Source organism: Coccinella septempunctata, chromosome 1 (genome assembly GCF_907165205.1).
Source record: "Coccinella septempunctata chromosome 1, icCocSept1.1, whole genome shotgun sequence".
In the NCBI taxonomy this organism is placed as follows: Eukaryota; Metazoa; Arthropoda; class Insecta; order Coleoptera; family Coccinellidae; genus Coccinella; species Coccinella septempunctata.
In genome coordinates, this window is record NC_058189.1 from 44,944,180 (window position 1) to 44,963,445 (window position 19,266).

The 19,266-nt window shown below is 34.8% G+C and overlaps 1 protein-coding gene across 1 annotated transcript; it reads left to right on the top strand.

The window, feature by feature from the left end:
- Window positions 1-5,059: 5,059 nt before the first annotated feature.
- On the top strand, window positions 5,060-18,770 carry LOC123320948 (4-coumarate--CoA ligase 1-like). The gene is made up of 6 exons (XM_044908448.1): window positions 5,060-5,229; window positions 5,296-5,405; window positions 11,432-11,949; window positions 14,571-14,724; window positions 15,522-15,818; window positions 18,205-18,770. The coding sequence occupies exons 1-6, from the start codon at window positions 5,223-5,225 to the stop codon at window positions 18,718-18,720; spliced, it is 1,602 nt and encodes a 533-aa protein (XP_044764383.1). The 5' UTR covers window positions 5,060-5,222; the 3' UTR covers window positions 18,721-18,770.
- The last annotated feature ends 496 nt before the right edge of the window (window positions 18,771-19,266 follow it).

The window sequence follows — 19,266 nt, forward strand, 5'->3', positions numbered from 1 at the left end:
TAGTCGTTATTTTTGTGATTTATTTATTTCATATTTTATGTGCCGTATAAGTAGATGTAATGATGACAGGTCTTCAACATTATAAGAGTCGATTTTTTCCTAATGTAAACATCGCATCTCTGTTAAGCATATTTAGAGAAATTTGCTGCCATATATTACATAATACCAGATTCGGGCCGTTTCCTCGTTTCGGTGCGGAATTGACGTTCTCTGTGTTTCCGGTACCGAAACTTTATACTGAGCGGTATAGTATGATCCACCTTGTAGGTAGATCCAGCTTTACGGGCAGTCGCCTAACAAAACAAAATGAATTTTATAAATACCCAGGCCAAAAACAGTACACTAAGACTCCGATCGATGAAAACTACTCCGCTCTGTGATCGCTGCCAACCTTACTTCCGTCAAAACTGACGCTTGTTGTCAAAACCACAGACATAGAGATATGGACTGTGCCTTCCCTTTCTATCTATGCATGAAATACGGTCAAAAAAGTGACAGAGAGAAACGCAGGTCGGGCATGCAGTTGTCTTTTTCTAGAATTTCGATTGTCCACACTCACCTCTATGTGAACGAAAAAGAGACAGGTAAATGTCCGCCGATCATTTCTCTCTTTCTATAAAAAAGCCAATTTCATGCTGACATTGCTCAGTCCATGTCTCTATGTCTATGGTCAAAACCCCGTAATTTTCTCTGAACGTCGATGTTTTTCAGGAAAGAAATCAATTTAGGGAAACGTCAGCATTACCACCTTTATTAAAGCATTTTTCAAGTACCTCTGGGTCGTTTGGGAATGAAAGTGTCGACTGGAAGAAATTGGGCTCTTCGTGTTTCGACGTCTTTGGAGATTTTAGAATGAAAAAAGCTACGAAATTGAACTCTTTCGTGAGTTTTTTTCAAACATTCAGAGGAGTATCGGTGGGACGTATTGGTGCGGAATGGGCGTCTCCCCTACTCTCGACATAGGTACCAGCCTCGTAACGGGCTCCTTTGAGGCCCGCTACGCGTACCAAAATGTTTTCAAACTTCTATGGTCCTTATTCTCTTACTGTAAAGTGAAGTACAGTACATCAGGAAGCACTCAGTTGAATATAGGCCCTGGTAAGCTTTCGGTACCGCGTATACCGTGAACGTCGATCCTGCAGCAATACCGCATCGACAAACAAGAAAACAGTCTTCTGGACGTTTGAAGCGGTTAATCAAACAAATATTAAATCCTCAAACCACGTTTATTTTATTGAATTTCTGTTTTAAAAAAACGTGGATTAAATCGGCCTACAGACGAGCAACCTGGTTGACTCCCATGTTGTTAACACGTCGTGTTTATGACGCTTGTCAAAATATTTTCGGTGTATTTTGGTTATAAATCAGCGCTTTGTTGTCCGTTCTATATAAAGGACTTAGCATCCAAGTATATTTCGCAATGTGAATTTATTTCGGAACAAAAAATGAATTCAAAAATATGTGATGAACATAATTAACGTTTATATAAACTGATTGAGGGGACTAGTTATATTCTTAGAAAGTACAAGAGATTAGTGTTTAAATATATTTGTATATTTCTTTTTGCTATGAAAGAGTTTTTAATTATTAACACATAATGTAAAGCTACTTGAAAAGAAAAAAAGGTTATCCCTTTGGACTAAAAGTTGAAGACTTTACGGCGTCAATTTTGGTAAATCTTTCATCTAGGAACACAAATCTAAATCTGATATTTTCTCAAGAAATTTTGAGTCCTTTCCGACTTTTGTATTTTTTAATACATGGATTTTGAAAAATGTTGTGCGTTCCTCGTTGTATTTCAATTTATTATTGGCATAAATGACTGTGTCTCTCAATAGAAAGAAATCTTTATAATCCTCTTCACTGTCAATCTACTTGCTTCTATACAAGGGAATGGACTAGGTGTATGTTTTTCAATCCATTGCCAGGAAATTTTTAAAATTATCAGTCGTACTGATACTTCTTTCAATAAACTGGAATGGAAAAGCAGAGACCGATTTTGGTATAACCGCTCTGAACAAATTCTCTTCTTAGAAGGGAGCTTATTATTATCTATAATAGAAAATCTTCTTTCATTTAATGATAATTCCCCCGAATCGAATGACTTCTTTACTCGACGGAAACCACCACTGAAATGATGTTTGCAACCTGGTCGACAACCGCTATTTTCACCCTCGTATGGTTTACAACCTTGTTGACAACATAGTCAACTAAGTTGCTCGTCTATGGGCCGCATAAGGATCTAATTACTGTTTGATTGAACGGTGCGAACGGCCATTGATGTGTTGCGGCCTTAACTATTTAAGTTTTGAGATTGTACAAGTTATTGCACTCTCTAAGAAGCTATACAAATGATATATTCAAAGATGCTTACATGCATACAAGCCAATATTCGTTTTTACTCACAATAAACTGAATTTAAGGTGATTGTTTATGTTTTTTGAATGTACGATATACAATAGTGCTGTCAAACAAATTTTGTAATTTGTTGCTTATATCCATGTGCCTTGAATATGCCTCGTTTTATTGAAGAATTCTATTTTTAGAATATGTACTAAATGAAACAGATTTGTATCATTCAATCAAATGTAGATAATTTTGTTTTAATTAATTTCAATCTATTCTTTAACTATCTTCACTATAATATTTTATTTGTAAATTTATATATTTCTTAATTGTATATTATACTGAAGCTTTCTTAATTGTATAATAAAAAAATAGATATTTATTGATGATGTGCATTTTCAGTCTAGTTGATCAGATCCACCTACCGCGGAGCCAGTGTATAAAGACCACATGTGGTCTTCATACAATAGCGGAGCTTTAGGAGCATGTAATGCGCCTACTTACATTTTGCAGAAAAATTATCAAGAAATCCATATTTGTGAGATGCATTGTGTTGGACACACCACAAGTCTGAATTTTGAAGCTTCCGAGCTCGATTTGGGAAGGATTATGTACGATGCTAAGAAAACTCTTGGTTTTTGTAGGAATCGGAAAAACGGTTTTCGAATTACTAAAAACAAAGAAATTATTTTCAACCTACAGTCCGCAATCTATCCATGTGAAGTTTTGGAAGTTGCTGCTCATCTAAAGCGTGAAGAAGGGTATTTTGGTCAGAGTCGATCCAGACGTTTTCTACTTCTTTTTAAATTTGCAGGAATTTCGGGTACTCGAAAAAAAATTTGTTTCAAATATGCGAATTTTTCGGACGAATTTCATTGCCGGTGATGGGAAGGGAAATTTTCTTCAGATAAATCCCGATGACGCCCCATCCTCTATAAAAAGCGGTTTATCATTCACGAAAAACTCGATATTTATTTGATTGATTTTCCCATTCATTCATTCGATCATTGCTGTATCCCGTTACCGGGAATAAATCTACAAAGAAACCGAAACTCTTGAACCTAAGTTGTATACTATCTAATAAATATTTGAACGTTCTGTAAAATGAAAGCATTCTTCATATTTTGTCGTGTAATGCGCCGTTTTTGAGTTATTTGATGTTCAAAAATTGAAAAATAAATCTGTGAAATTAGAAAAATTGGGTACTTTGGCTGAATACAACTCTGTTCAAAAGACCCGAAGATGTGTAGTGTCACAGAGATTTAGTTAGTTATTCTAAAATAACTCTTTATTGAAATGTTTTTATTGCAGCGTCATTCAGAAGATTTTTTTCTCTTCCAACAGATTTAGAAGGCTACATTCAGTTTCCACTTATGTTTTTCTTTTTCGGAAAAAGGGGGACATGGAATTTAGGACACCCAATCAATAAAACAGGAATATACTTTTCATCTTCTGCTTCTATAATATTTTTAATTTTATCGGGTATTTCCAAGATCGTTCATCTAAAAAAGGTTATTGTAGATTTTAGGATTTTTAGGTATCAAATTTCAGTTTCAAGATTTTCGTTATAGAGTTAAGTTTTTTGACAATATATCAGCACCCTCCAAATTTTTGCGCATTTATTCACATATGTATATTGTATTAATCATTTCGATATACCTACTGAATAAACTAGTGAAATTTGGTTTTTACCTTCAATAGTTATCGCTAACACCCTAAATAATAGGAAATTCTGTGTCTTCGACTAGAAGCCAGCAGTATTGGTTTGCTTTTTTCCCTATAATTAGTATAGGTGGCTTTCGAGAACGTCCAAAAAACACCCGTTAAACACTTCAATTCCTTCATTCATTCATTCATTGCTGTATCCCGTTACCGGAAATAAATCTACAAAAAGAAGAAGAAGAAGAAAAAAAGAAAAAAAAAAAAATGAACCCACTATACCTGGTTATCACGAGAATCTGATGTGTATTGGACTTTTCGCGTCTTCTCAAAAAAAAATTGATTTCTCAAATTAGTCATATCGCCAATCATTAATTTTCATGGAAAATGATGAATATTTAAGGTACTTAATTTGAAAAAACTATAAAACAAGCAAAACTAAATATAGAAAATAATTTTCAATCGAAGAAAGTTACAACAATTGAAAGTCCACACATAAATTATTACGAACAATTTAATTTGTAAAGAGAACCAAACGAAAATTGGGATGGCTTTTAAGTACCAAATTACTATTTTTTATAAAAATAATAATACAGATTTAAAAGTTTATTGGATATGCAGTCAAAAAAAATAAGTATTAGACTCTTTTTGATGATGATTTCAATAATCTAAATTCTGATTTCTTAGGTCCACAAAATTTAACCTTTTATATAGAAAAGTATTTCAGCTATGGAGGCGTGAGTTAACAGTAAAAAAAGAAAAAAGAACTATCCCAAAATAGGAAAATGATGAACTTATTGAGAATTCATGAGAATCACCTCGAGGTAGTAGATGTATAAGGCTGGCCATTCACAGTGGTGCCATCCTGTAAGTTGATGAATTAGGAGTTGAAGGAGTCCATCAATTCACACAACGGCTTAGCAAAATTTTTATGAACCATAAAATGAGTTGAGTACCATCTGATTATAATTAGATAAAACTAATGATTTCAAAGTGCGGATTCTCCAAAGATTTTATTATCTTTTTATCTTATTTTTTTGAGTTCAACAGTGGTTTATGAAATTTCAATAAAACCAGCTAGATGGGATCGACCTCGATTTCACCCAGTACTTTTTGATTAGTAACTGTTCGGTTTCGCAAAATAGACCTGAGCAACTTATGGAAATATTTCGTTTCAAGTTTCACATTTGATAACCGGAAGACGCCGCCAATAAATAATGTCAGGTGAATAAGTTTTGTTTTCGATTTTAAGGTTTTCTTTTGCAACCAAATAAAAACTGATTTTTTTAGAAAACCACGAATATATTATCAAAATGCCCGAAGAAAATCCTGTACCAGAGTATGGACTAGGATACGAAATTTTTCATCAAATGAAGCTTAGGGAAGATGAAATAGCCCAGGTAGGATCTTACTTCCCGCTTTTGAGTTATTAGCAAAAAATGTGATTTTAAAATTCTCATAACTTTTTTGTTTAGAAGTTACAGATCTGAAACAAGAAACCTTCACAGGCACTTTTTTACGTAGAACCCACGACGAGCTCAAAATATTTTTTTATTCCGAATTATTCGAGGCGAACTTTCGTTTTTTTAAATGCAAACTTTTATTGAATTTGATATTTTTGTATCGGACAAAAATCTTTTGTCAGCAGGATTCTACGTATGAAAGTAAGAAGGTTCAAGTTTCAGATCTGTAACTTCAAAGACGAAAAAGTGATGAGATCTTTTCGAAAATCGCGAAAATCTAATCTTTTACTAATAACTCAAAAGCGAAGAATCGTAGGAGGCTATGGTTTTCACCATTCTTTATTGTTGTTGCAGTAGACAACTAATTTTGCCCACCCTGTACAGATTCGAAGTTTTCATATAATTTCTTCACAAACTCAAAGATGCAAGAAAAAATTTTGCTATAATAATATGACATTCAAGCTCTCATATGTTTTTATCGAATTGAATGATGAAGCCGCATATACAGGGTGTATTTTATTTTAGGTGAGGTTTTTTTTTAACTGAAGGTAGAACCGATCAAAATGTAGTGTTTCACCAAAAATCATCTATATAAACTTTCAATATGAGAAAATTGAGAATTCTCACTGAAATAAATCCTAATATGACCCTATAGATCATTTGTCACCTGAATTATCACAAAGCAATGGTAAAAAACTCATCTCGTGATGACTGATTCAACCATATGGTTTCGTCTAAAATATTGGCCCGTTCGAATTTTCGTGAGAATGAAAATAGAAACTTAGGATTTTTTATTATTTAATAACTTCAACAATTTTATGAAAAGGCTCAGTTCGATACCAACTGACAGAAAAAGACTTAGGACAAAAAAAAGTAAAAAAAATATTCGTCTAATTATTCACAAATTTTTTCACAATGCATGGTCTTCACAATCTTCATCTTGTTCGAACCCTTCAACAATCGTCCTAAAAAAGTAGTGAAATAGGGTAAAAATAGTAGCGCTTTGTCAACATAAGCCCATTCAATAAAATGTTTCAATTTTCTACACTGTTTTCATTCCCAGTCGTACGATTCAACAATTTTTTCAAGTAACCTAATGCACCTAATCAGATAGACTCGGATGTACTGAATCATTTTGTCCAACCATAGGTTTTGTTTCGTTTTTCTGAAGCCGGAGTCACCTTCCATAGTCCCGTAATTGAAATTTAATAAAATTTGGTTGAAATTCTAGGGGTTGCAGCTCAACCATCTTGAATATTTTATATGGAAAATTTTTTGGTGAAATGACTCGTTTTGATGATTTCTTCCGTAAAAAAAAGCCTAACTTCTGAGAACATCCTGTATATAGAGAACCATGTCCATAATTAAAAATTATGAAACCACTACCATGCAGAGGTTTTTACAGTTTAAAGTTCAATAAAACTCCACAAAAAAAAAAACGCTCGTTAGTTCTAAATTTCAAGCATCATTCATCATCAGTATTATTTCGTATTGCTCAATCCTTTCTAATCTAAATATTTGGCTCACACACACCTCCAGTTCTCATTTACAATAATTATCATTATCGCTACTTGACTTTTTCAGATAAGTAATATTATTCTAACTTCAAACTTGAACAAACATGATACAGCTTAATTAGATAACGCATCGCTGGAAATCTCTTTAGATAATAAAAACACAGCATATCGTCAATATCTGTTTATGTACCTTCTTCTATTGATAATTTTTTTCTCTATAAAAGTAATCGAAGAGAAAATCTGACGACTTTCTTCGATTGCCTTATTTCAAGTGGGTCTCGATTCTCGTGATAATAAGAAATAAATTTCACTCACAATATCGTTTTGAGGAAATATTTCAAGGTTGTGAATGTTTTTTTTTATACGCAACACGCGTAGGTATTAAATTTCACGGCTTAGGTTATAGGTCCTTTCGTCTCAGTGTACACTGCACTTTGAATCAGCTGATTTTCAGTGTAGTTGCGCAAACGAATGAAAAAAAAAACACTGATGTTAGGTTGTCACGCTCATAGACTAATAATTTTGATTTAATATATGGTTTCGTTTCTCAGAAGATTTGTTACTATTTCATCCTCTTGTAAAGTGATGAACTTATCGCAAATTTTAAATTTATTCGTATCCTTTGAAGCAGATTACTGTGACGTCCGTGATATTAACATCAAATTTTGCATTTCTCACCACAGAACACTAATATTACACCTCCTTTTGACTAGGTGTGGATGAACTACACATATTAGGTCCTTTCATTTGCATAAAAAGTGTAGCACTTTTCTACACTCGATTTGATTTATACCAGTGTAGAGGAAGTGTAGTTTATCTACACTAGTCAAAAGGAGATGTAGATAAACTACACCTCCTTTACACTGGTGTAAATTCAATCAGCAAACGGATACAAAAATCGAATGTAGAAAAGTGCTACACTTTTTATGCAAACGGAAGGACCTATTATTTATTACTATTGATATTATTTCTATGTTAGTTGACGTCGAAGGCATCATCAGATGGTTTCCCTTCATGTTGGATATTATTTCATTTTTCGATGTTCTGTCCATCAATTCATATTTTGTGAGGATTCAGTCGACAACATTGCTCCTGTTCTTCGATTCCCAAATGCTGTTATTTTATGTCCTGGTAAACCTGCGTCTAATCTGTGTGGATCGTTCAAGTCAAAAATAAATGTTTAATTTTATCCTGTTATAAAATACAGAACAAGTGACTTCAAACTAATATTTAGCAGAAGTTGATCAGCAAATCAGTCATTCATAATACCTATTCTGGTACTGAGAATAGTTCCCGACCCGCCTTTGGTATAATAATAATTGCCTATTTTGTAATTTAATAAGATTTGATAATCAATAAACATCATTAGACAGTGCCAAGGTTACAATGTAGCTCTGCAGCCAAAAGTAAAAAAAAAAGTTTGAGCTAAGCGTGATTTTAGGCGTTGACCAAATGCAAATGAAAATGTTGTAGAATCACTTTATTGTGCCTCTGCTCGTATTGTTGTTGATCACAGACGAAAGAGCAACGTTCAACGTCCCTTGGCTTCAATCATTCCCAACGCATGGAGTCGCTTAGGAATGGCTTGACTGGTAACTCCTAAAGCTGAAGAAAGCTCTTTTTGCTCTTCTACACCCATTTTCACATACGTTTATGGACAACACCGCAGCCTGTCAAGCGAGATATCCGAAATAAAGTAAGAGAGAGTTAGACTCATTTCGCACCATCGGGTTCTTACCCGATGTTTCGAATTACATCCACAGAACACACCCTTGACTTACTTTATGATTACATCTACTGATATTATGGGATCTTTCACACATGTTCCGGTTTAGTTTCGCACTGGAAACCAACCAGATTGCACTTTCGGCGGCGCTTATCGCCACGAGATTCGAGAGCTTGATGTGCCCACCGTACGGATAAAACCCGATGAATAATTTTTCATTCGGTTGTTTTCCGGTAAAAACCCGTGGTTTGAAAGGAATCTTAGGGTTCTCAACAGTGCATCTGAATTATTCTTATATTATAACCACGTGTTGGAGCTCGTTGTACACAACGCTGTTGGTATTATTTATGTATTAACCCTTCGTCGGGTGCTATACGAATATTGAGAGTTCGGGCGCAATGCATATAATAGATTCTAATAAGAATAAGGTCCAAATAAATTAATATCGAAACATAAGAATTTTTTTAAAAGATGATAAGTCTCACCAAAGTTCATTTCGAAGACACTGGACGATTTATCATGTTCAACAAGATGTATGCGGCAAAAGAGAATGATGAAAAATTCATCAAAAAAATCAAAGGGTTTGTTTCAACCCATATTTTATCGTTTTGGAAGTCATTAAAACAAAAGGTGCTACGGACGATTTTCGTCAATTCGATATTGCTCAATGCTACTGTTTAAGTACCACTGTTTAAAGTTTAGTGCGGAGAATAAACGGTTGGCTTCTTCTCGATGGTGCTCTGAAACCAACATGTTTTCTGGGAAGTTCAACTCCGATACAAGTCGAGAATGTTTTATTCAATTGAGCTAACACATTTTCAGATGATGAAAAAAACTCTGATTGCGACGACGATATCGTCGTCCGATTCCTCGCTGCTTTCACAATCGCAGTTGTCACTATATAGTGACAACTGCGATTGTGAAAGCAGCGAGGAATCGGACTTGGACTAGAAAATGTAATATACTGATATAAAATATAACTTGATTCAAGAGATTGATTTTGAAGAAACACGAAAAAAACTTCTTCAGATTTAATTACATTTGTACTTGATGAATAAATTATTTTTTATTATAAAATAAATCTCTTAATACTTTAAGTTTTTTTCATAATATTCATTACGTTATTATAATATTTGTAAATGTTAAGTCGTTCCTACTATTGTTTGAGCCGCCGGCTAAGAATCATATCTATCCGACGCATGTGCAATGGCTTAAATACTCACACGGCTGGCATCCACCATCCTCCTCTAACAAGTGGCGTTGCGCGCCATCTCTTGCACTTTATTTCAGATATCTCGCTATTTCAACAGATGGCAGACCTAACTTGCGGCTATTATTTCACAGGCAGCCATATATCAACATATTCGAAAAAAAAAAAAACTTTAATTTGATATCAAAAACATCCGTGTACGACATGAACGTAGAAATACATCGAAATGTTACCTGCTTACAGCTGGCTGCGAGGTAATTGCGGCCGAGTGTGCAACGGCAGCTATGGATTTAAGTATTCTTTACATGCATTGCTATGATGTGGATATTTTATTTCAAAACGGAGTGAATGAAATTTCTCTTGGAATATTGATTAACATTAATTAATTTTAAATTACTTGCGGCCACTTTTGACAGGCTGCAGTGTTATCAGTGTACTCTCCTATCCATAAACGTATGTAAAAATGTGTGTTTGTCTCTGTACGTAATGAACGTAGTAATTCTGCAGCGGGATCTCGTGCTATTAGGAAGGTACTCCTTTCGAAAGTTATGTGAAAAACGCTTCTTATCTTCTTATCTATAAGCCCCGTGTGATGGTTGCCACGCATAACATATCACTCTTAGTGAATCCGAAAAATCGAAGAAAGATAAGTACAATATTAGTACTAAATAAAACGAAAACCAATACATTATTATTCCATCCATGCATTCTAATATAGAAAATCTTGTAAAAATTAAAAACAAAGATCAAGAATTCAAAATATCAGAACATACAAAATTTCTCAGTATACACATTGATAGATATGAAATGGAAAACACAAAAATAACAAACCTAGAAGGCAAATGGCAAAATTTTCTCGATGTTGGTGGACATATGGAACCCTACTGCCTTATAGATTATTTAGGAGATAAACAAACAATATATTTCTTTTCCTGACACTATTTTATTTCCTTTCATGTTGTAAACCTGAGTCGATTCTGAAATAAAGGTAGATTGAAGATTGATATTAGGTTATTAGGTATTATTATTATAAAGAAATATGGATATTGGTATAATGCCCAACAGTTGAATACATTGATGATACCCATTCCAGAAGCTATATATATTATAAATATTGAATGTCGTTAGGTCCTTTTCAAGGGTTATTGTTGCTCCCTTAATAAGGAGTTTTGGATACCGAACAAGAGCTTTTTGGTCTCCTATCATCCCTAAAAAATATTGCTCGATATTTCCGATTAATAAAATGGTAATACCCACTTGAAATGTTCATCCCCAACAGAACGTTTCGAGGATTTCAGAATTGCGAAAACAGTAGGTAACATAATATGGGAATACAATATGAAAGTCTGTGAATTAAGGGGATCAGACTTCAAACTCGAGCATTAGATGTATTAATATTTCGCATTATAAGAAAAGATATCTATCAACTAATTCATAGGGTCATTAGTTATCCCCTAAATATTTGAACTGAGAATTCTACTCTACAATAACCTAAAAATTTTGTTTTCAGTTCATGGTAGAAACGGACGAATCTGTAACGTTTGGGGAGCTTCTGGATGAGTCAATTAGGGTCGCCATCAATCTGAAAAAAATTGGTGTTGCTGCTGATGATATAGTAGCAATCAGCTCTTGGAATAATAAGCACACATGTGTTCCCTATATTGCTGGTTTATTCAATGGTAGTATAGTGACTTTCTTAGATCCACTTGTAGTTCCGAGTGATAAAGCCTTCATGCTCCGCAAAGTTACACCTAAGATACTGTTTGTCGACGAGGATAATCTTGAGAATATTAAAGAGTCACTGAGACTAGGAGAACTGAATATAAAAATTATTGTTATTGGGAAGGACCCTTCCGGATATATCTCATTCGATGAATTTCTGAACGCATCGAAACAGGAAATCAAAGATTTTCAACCAGTTAAAATAGAAGACAATGAACGCACTGCTGTCATTGTGTTCAGTAGCGGAACCACAGGAGTGCCTAAGGGAATATGCCTCTCACATTTGGGCATTCTGTCTCGAACTAGGTGAGTTGCTTGAAGCCATTCATCATCTGAATTTATATTCAAAATATATCATAATTCATTTGTCACTCAATTCTCCTAATAAATTCTGAAATGTTACATCAGCACACTTTATCATCCGTAGAAAAGTCCTGTCAGTATGTTCGGAAGCTGAAATATTTTATCCTTCGGCAATAAATTCTCCATTCACTAACCGAATGAAAGAAGGTGAGAGCTAAGCTTCCCAAGACGAACGTACTCGATGAAAACTTTTTTGGGATATGTTCATATCAAACACGACGTGATATATTCCATAAATATTCCATTCGTTCATGAATTCGCACTCTTTATGCTCTTATATTCGCCCCAAACAAGAATCACATCTCCTTTCTGAAGAGAGCATGAATAATTTAAATATGAATCATGCCAATATTTTACCATATTAGATCTATACAGGATAGTATAAATCGTGATTTTTTATTTTTGTTGGACCACCCTGTATATTGATATTTGAGAACATGAAGCTTATGAGTACCTACTCATATAAACTGTATTAGGTACCTACCTAATACAATAAATAAACTGTATTAGGTAGGTACCTAATACAGTTTATGAATACCAAGGAGTTTCAATCCAGAGTTCATCGAATACTGCTAAATCAATCCATATTCGGTTGTTTGAGAAAAAGGTTTTATATAAAGATAGGTATTGCGAATTTGATATTAAATCTTTAGTCGTTCGAAGCCAGAATTGAAAAATCTTCTTTCGTCGATCTGAACAAAAAATGACATTTTACGTAGGTACTACTGATTCACTTTTCGAACTGATTTACTTTTCGTCCAGCGGTTCGTCACTAAGCAATATATAAGATCCTGGGGCGATTGAATCAATTTTGTGAAAACAGAATTTGATGAAAACATAAGTGCATGTAACAATAACTGTAAAATGTAATATGCACCTCGGTAAAAAGTGTCTCGCCTGCTTGCTATCCTCGGCTGCGCCTCGGCTATCAATTTGCAGGCTAGACTGTAATAGACAGTTTTTGTTCCTTGGTACAGGGTGTCCGAGTTAAAGTGTCCCTATATCTTATTGTGGTAACTAAAGGAGCTAGAAGAAAAAGTTGAATACAAAACTTGTCTGTAGTCGATTGAACTTTTATTTTTTATAACCCACATTATTACAGGGTGCTCCGTTTTTTCCCTGTTGGTATCAACTTTTTTATTTTAAATAGAATACCTTGTATATTATTGCATTTTTGAATCCTACCTCAAATTTTAAGGTGACTCCGGTATGACAACCATGGTCCTATATAGCACCGATTCTGAGATATTCGACTTTTTCCTAAAATTTTGACAGCTGTAGGTGCTCACTAAAATAGCTGATACTAGTTTTCTAACGAATGTATCAAAACCAAATTTTGCTCAGCTCTTATCAATATATCTGATCATACTATATAACACCAACACTAATTAATAATTATGGTTGATTTTTACGAGAAAATGCACTTTTTCGTCCGTATTTCTGAAAATTTTCACACATTTTTTGCTCATTTTAACCTGCTCTACATGATGAACAAGAAAAAACTATAGATTGCCATTTGAAAAAATTCAGTTTTGATTGAACTTCTATTTCAATTTTTAACTTTCATTTTTGAAGACCCTGTTTATCAGATTGCTAAAAATAGAGATGTAACGTATGGTCCAATATGTTGAAAAGAGCTGGACAAAATGTGGTTTTGATACATTCATTAGAAAACTAGTATCAGCTATTTTATAGTGAGCACCTACAGCTGTCAAAATTTTAGGAAAAAGTCGAATATCTCAGAATCGGTGCCATTTAGGACCATGGTTGTCATACCAAAGTTACTTTTACCTTAAAATTTGACAAGGAATTCAAAAACGCAATAACATATAGGGTGTTCCATTCAAAATAAGAAAATTTATTCCAACGGGGAAAAAAACGGAGCACCCTGTATTAATGTGGGTTATAAAAAATAAAAGTTCAATCGATTACAGACAAGTTTTTCATTAAACTTTTTCTTCTAGCTCCTTTAGTTACCACAATAAAGTATAGGAACACTTTAACTCGGACACCCTGTACATAAATAGTAGTAGAAGTATCTCCATTTGTTTCCCGAAAAAATACTTGACGATGGACGGAAATTTTTCGTTTCAATTGTTTCTACATATCCTGAAAAAAGTACGTTTTTGAATGAATAAAATTTTAGATGGAATTATTATTATCCTTCCTGTTCGATCGTCACGACATATTATTGGAAAACAAAATCACTCAACGGATTAGCTTAGATTGCTCAAAAACGAAGAGACTTTTGTTTGTCGAGTTCATAGACATAGAGACATGGACTGAGCAATGTCAGCATGAAATTGTCTTTTTTATAGAAAGAGAGAAATGATCGTCGGGCATTTACCTGTCTCTTTTTTGTTCACATAGAGGTTAGTGTGGACCAATCAATATTCTAGAAAAAGGCAACTGCATGCCCGTCGTGCGTTTCTCTCTGTCACTTTTTTTGATCGTATTTCATGCATAGATAGAAAGGGAAGGGACAGTCCATGTCTCTATGTCTATGGTCGAGTTGATGTTGTTATCCCGTTATTTCCGTGAATTAACTATATCTGTCTTTTCAGTGGATACACCCTTCCTGTTTTCTTAATATTTACTTCTCCCAATTGGATTTCCTACATTTTAGTATTGATAAAGTGCCTTCGATTAGGTGGTGCGAGGGTCCTCAGTAAATTTTATGACATGAGCCAAATATGGAGGATGATTGACAAATACAAAGTGAGTGAAACTATTTGACATTTGACGTTCCCTACATTTCAGTTGGGCGTTTTTGATTGGTTTTGTTTTTCAACGGCCACGTGTTTCGATAGGAAAAATTGTTTTTTTAGCAACCGTCTGGGATGTACCCACTTTCCGGACAGTTTTTCTTTGATAAAGTAGCATTTTTTAGTCCGGAAAGTACGTAACCTCCCGGACTAGGGAAGAATCGTTGATGTCATTGTTAATACGAAAATCTTGGTAGGAATGATTTCGATAAATACAGTTGATCATTACCATAGAAACCATAGAAATAACGGCTGACAGTTCATATGAAATTAGTTGTCAAAAGTTTCCATGTTTTTTCATTTCAATTCGCAATAAAATATGGAAAGCAGCAGCGATTTGTTATTCAACACGGTTGCCGAAAAAATATTGTACGCAACACGCCTGAAAATAGTTTTCTTCGACTCAGGACTTTCAGGACAGAATTTTGTCTATTCGTCAAAAAAACCCTATTTTCCGGATTTGTTACGTAAATTACTATTTTAGTCATGTCGTCTAGAAATTTTCTTCCGATTTTTCCGTAAACTTTCCCATCATCTAACCTTTTCAAGTGGTACAAAGTAATAAATGTGTAAAATGGAATCAGAAACATCATAGAGTTTGAGAGTTTGGTTAATTTTGCGTGTTCTCATTATTGAAAATTTCGAAACAGTCGGACTCAACTATTTTTAAGAGGTGCAAGCTACAAGCTGGTTATATTAGAGTCATATTGGTCACTACTGCTTTGTTGAACGAAAATATGTTTTTTTCAGATAAATATTCTAATCGCCTCAGTTTATCAGTGTTGCCAATTGATTAAACATCCCATTGAGGATGGTATCAATGTTTCTTCCTTGGGTTTGATAATGATCAGCGGGGCAACCCTGCCACTTGAAATATACAATAGGATGAAAAAAGTAATTCCTAATCCTATCATACTACAAGCTTATGGGTTGACAGAAGGATGTGGGCCTTCTTTGGTATTTGATCTAGGCCGAGCTGAAGAACGAGAATGGCAAAAAAATAAACCAGAGAGCTGCGGAACTCCAATTCCTGGCATATGGTACAAGGTAGGATAAATGAACCTTTTTTTCATTCACGAAATCACCATGAGACAAAGAACGTGTATGATGTTGGCCTAGCACTTTTTGATTTTCGAATTTCATTTGAGCTGAATGGTGCTGGGTTTGTGCGGCTTTATTGTGCCATTGAAATTTTTGCTTCATTATAAAGGGTGGAGGAGAGTCAATTGGCGAGTTTCAAAGTGCCATAAAAAATGTTAAAAGTTGGTGCAAAACAGTTTTACTGATTTAAATCAGTAGGAAATATAGTTTCGAAAACGATATCGCTGAGATGTTGACCACCAGCAGCGATACACTGATGTGCTGGATCTCGGAAGTATGGCCAGAGCGGTATGGTCAGATTTCTTCGGTTATCCTTAGATTCAGTTATGCCAGGAAGTGCGGGCGATGATAAAGAGATTTATCTTTCAGAAGGCCCTAGAGAGAGAAGTTGCAGATGCTCAAATCAGGTGAGTGCGCTGGCCACCCCACTAAGACCAGTTGCTCCGGGAACATTTGTTTCGAAACAGCTTTTGAAATTTGAGGTCTGTGGGCAGAAGCCCCTTCCTGTTGGAACCAGATGTCACCTAGATTGTGTTCTTCAGAAAGTTGCCCCATTTGAGGATGTAGGAAGGTTTCCAAAATTGGAGTTGACGGTGACATTTTCCTCCTCGAAAAAGTAAGGTCAAATCACTCTGTCTCAAGAGACAGAGATTAAAACTGTGAGTTCAGATGGGAGTACTGGACTTTCATGGAGTTGACGGGCATAAACTGCAGCCCAGTGTTCCATATGGCGCCGAGCAAAAATTAAAGACCCTAAGGAATACGAAGAGCCTTTCGACACCTACCCACTTCCACCATAGTCCGAGCAATGACACTCTGAAACTCGTCAGTCGGCTCTGAGCTCTGCCGATGTAGCCTGTGTTTAGTTGTCAAGATATTCTACAAAAGTAGAACATGCCTTTTGGTCAATAAATTGCGTTTATTATTATTATCATAAAACAACTTGGAAGAATAAAATAAAAAAATCTGCTCCTAAAGGAAATTCATGTAGCAAACCCGCACCGCGGACTCATTTAGTCATTTAGTGAAAATCTTTCTACTGTAAGATCTGAGTTGCTCACGGAACATTTCGAAAATACTTTATCACCATCATGAACAACAAAAATGTTAGATATAAGTTTCGTTTTCTATCCTGTTACAGAATATGAGTTGGACGATAATATCAAAATATTAAAGTACTAATCTTTTAGTCCTGAATATCTGAATTCTTGTTCAGATATTGACTGTATTATGTCGTCAAGAACTTTGATTCTTATTGGCGACTCTATTTCTGAGCTTTTCGTCTATCCCATCTGAGTTGCTCTTCCAAGGTATTCGAAAGATTAGTTTATAACAGAATGCTTGGCTTTTGAAATAGATTTTAAGTATTAAAGTTCCCAGCATGGCTCCAGTCCTGGTCATTCAACCGAGACCTTAGCTACTTCATTTATGCAGACCGTTTGCGAAAAACTATACGATGGACTTTTCGTGACTTCTGTGAAAAGCTTTCGATTCCTTTCATGCTGAGCAAATTTTATAATCTGGGATTTAGAGGAACCAACACATAAATAGGATGACAGACCAACGGATAGTGAAGATGGCATGAGAGAAGTCACCAGCCGGCCGAAGAAAGTGTAGGCTGTGTAGGACATCCAAGAAAGTGGTGGACATTTCACAAGGAAAAGACAGACAACTATGACTTATAGAACGAAGAAGAAGAAGAAGGATTTAGAGGTATATCTCTTGGATATAACAGAACCCAATATGTCAGTCAGGGTGGATGGTGCTGACACCGAGATTTACATGCTCGACATGAGGGTTCTCCAGAGCTCCATAGTCGGACCTTTATTGTTTATATTATTCATCGATGATTTGTATCTTTAGGATACACATAAAGCTTTCACAGGCTTTATGTCGACATCATTTCCTATCGAATAAAATTTTGACTGTTGCATGTCACCTGCATATATACAGGTTTTTTCAACGAGGAATGGAGATATTCTGCCATTACCTACACATAGAACGTCTAAGTTTGAACATCGCCTCTATACCAAAGTATACGAATATACAATCACTCACAAACATATATAGAAAATCTGAAAATTATTCATTTCAAAGAAATAATTCAAATGATGTCTAGAAAAGGATACTATACGGTATATTTGTGTGATTGTTCATGATTTCTTAGTCTTGTGACCGCTAATAATTTACTTTTGATTTATCTGCATTCTTGATTTATATACATACTTTACATCATTGTTATAATTGTCTTGTTCTATACGGAACTGTCTAACATGATAAAAAAATAAAGTTTATTTATTTATTTACTTGACTAATTTGATATGTTTTTCAGGTAGTAGATCCAGAAACCGAGAAGATTCTGGGACCAAATAAACCAGGAGAGCTCAGACTGAAAACAAAATTCGCAATGGTTGGTTATTACAACGAAGAATCATCGAAAGATTTTGACTCCGATGGTTATTTGAAAACTGGCGACATTGTGCAATATGACGAAGATAGGTGCTTTTACGTTGTAGACAGAATACGGGAAATGTTGAAATATAAGGGAAACGTAGTCAGTCCCACAGCACTGGAGAGTATTTTAGCTACTCACCCTTCTGTGGATATAGCAGCAGTGATTGGCCTTCCACATGTGGAAGATGGTGACCATCCATTGGGAATCGTGAAGTTGAGATCGAATTGCACCGCCACACCCGAGGAATTAGTGGAATACGCGTATAACAAAATCGCAGATAAAATACAAAGATTGTGGGCTGGTGTTAAAATAGTCGATGATCTACCAGTGAATGGAACAGGGAAAATTCACAAGAGAAAGTTGAGAGACATGGTAATGGCAGGAAAAATTTAATAATGTTATTATTGTTTATGCTTTAAAAATATAACATCAGGAACAAAGTATGTATGTTATATTTTCCCTTTATGTAAGATAAATTTTCCTGCACTTTTTTAGCACCTATGTCTACAGGGTTGGGATAAAGTTTGGCACCAAATTAATATCTTTAAAACAAAACGGGCGATATTTTTGAAATTTGACAGCTGAGTGTAATGGACCACAATGCATCTGATGAGCATATTTTCATTAATGAGATACTTTCGGTTTAACCGGAAATTACAAAACTTTTTTTTTTTATTTAAATGGGACACCCTGTATATTTCTGCAGATTCTGAAAGTGCACCTTGTTTCGGATCTGTCCATATGGGTTCCATGTAAAAATTATCTGTAAAAAGAAGAAATTCAGTCTTTTTGTACATTGGAGAAAAAATCCATTCAAATAAATAAATCGTTATTTGTATCAATAGTGAAAAATAAAACGAAATACTTTGTATTAGATAACTCTTTCTGCTTTTCATGACGTATTTTTTATGAAAATCTTCAAAATTACCGTCCGTTCCG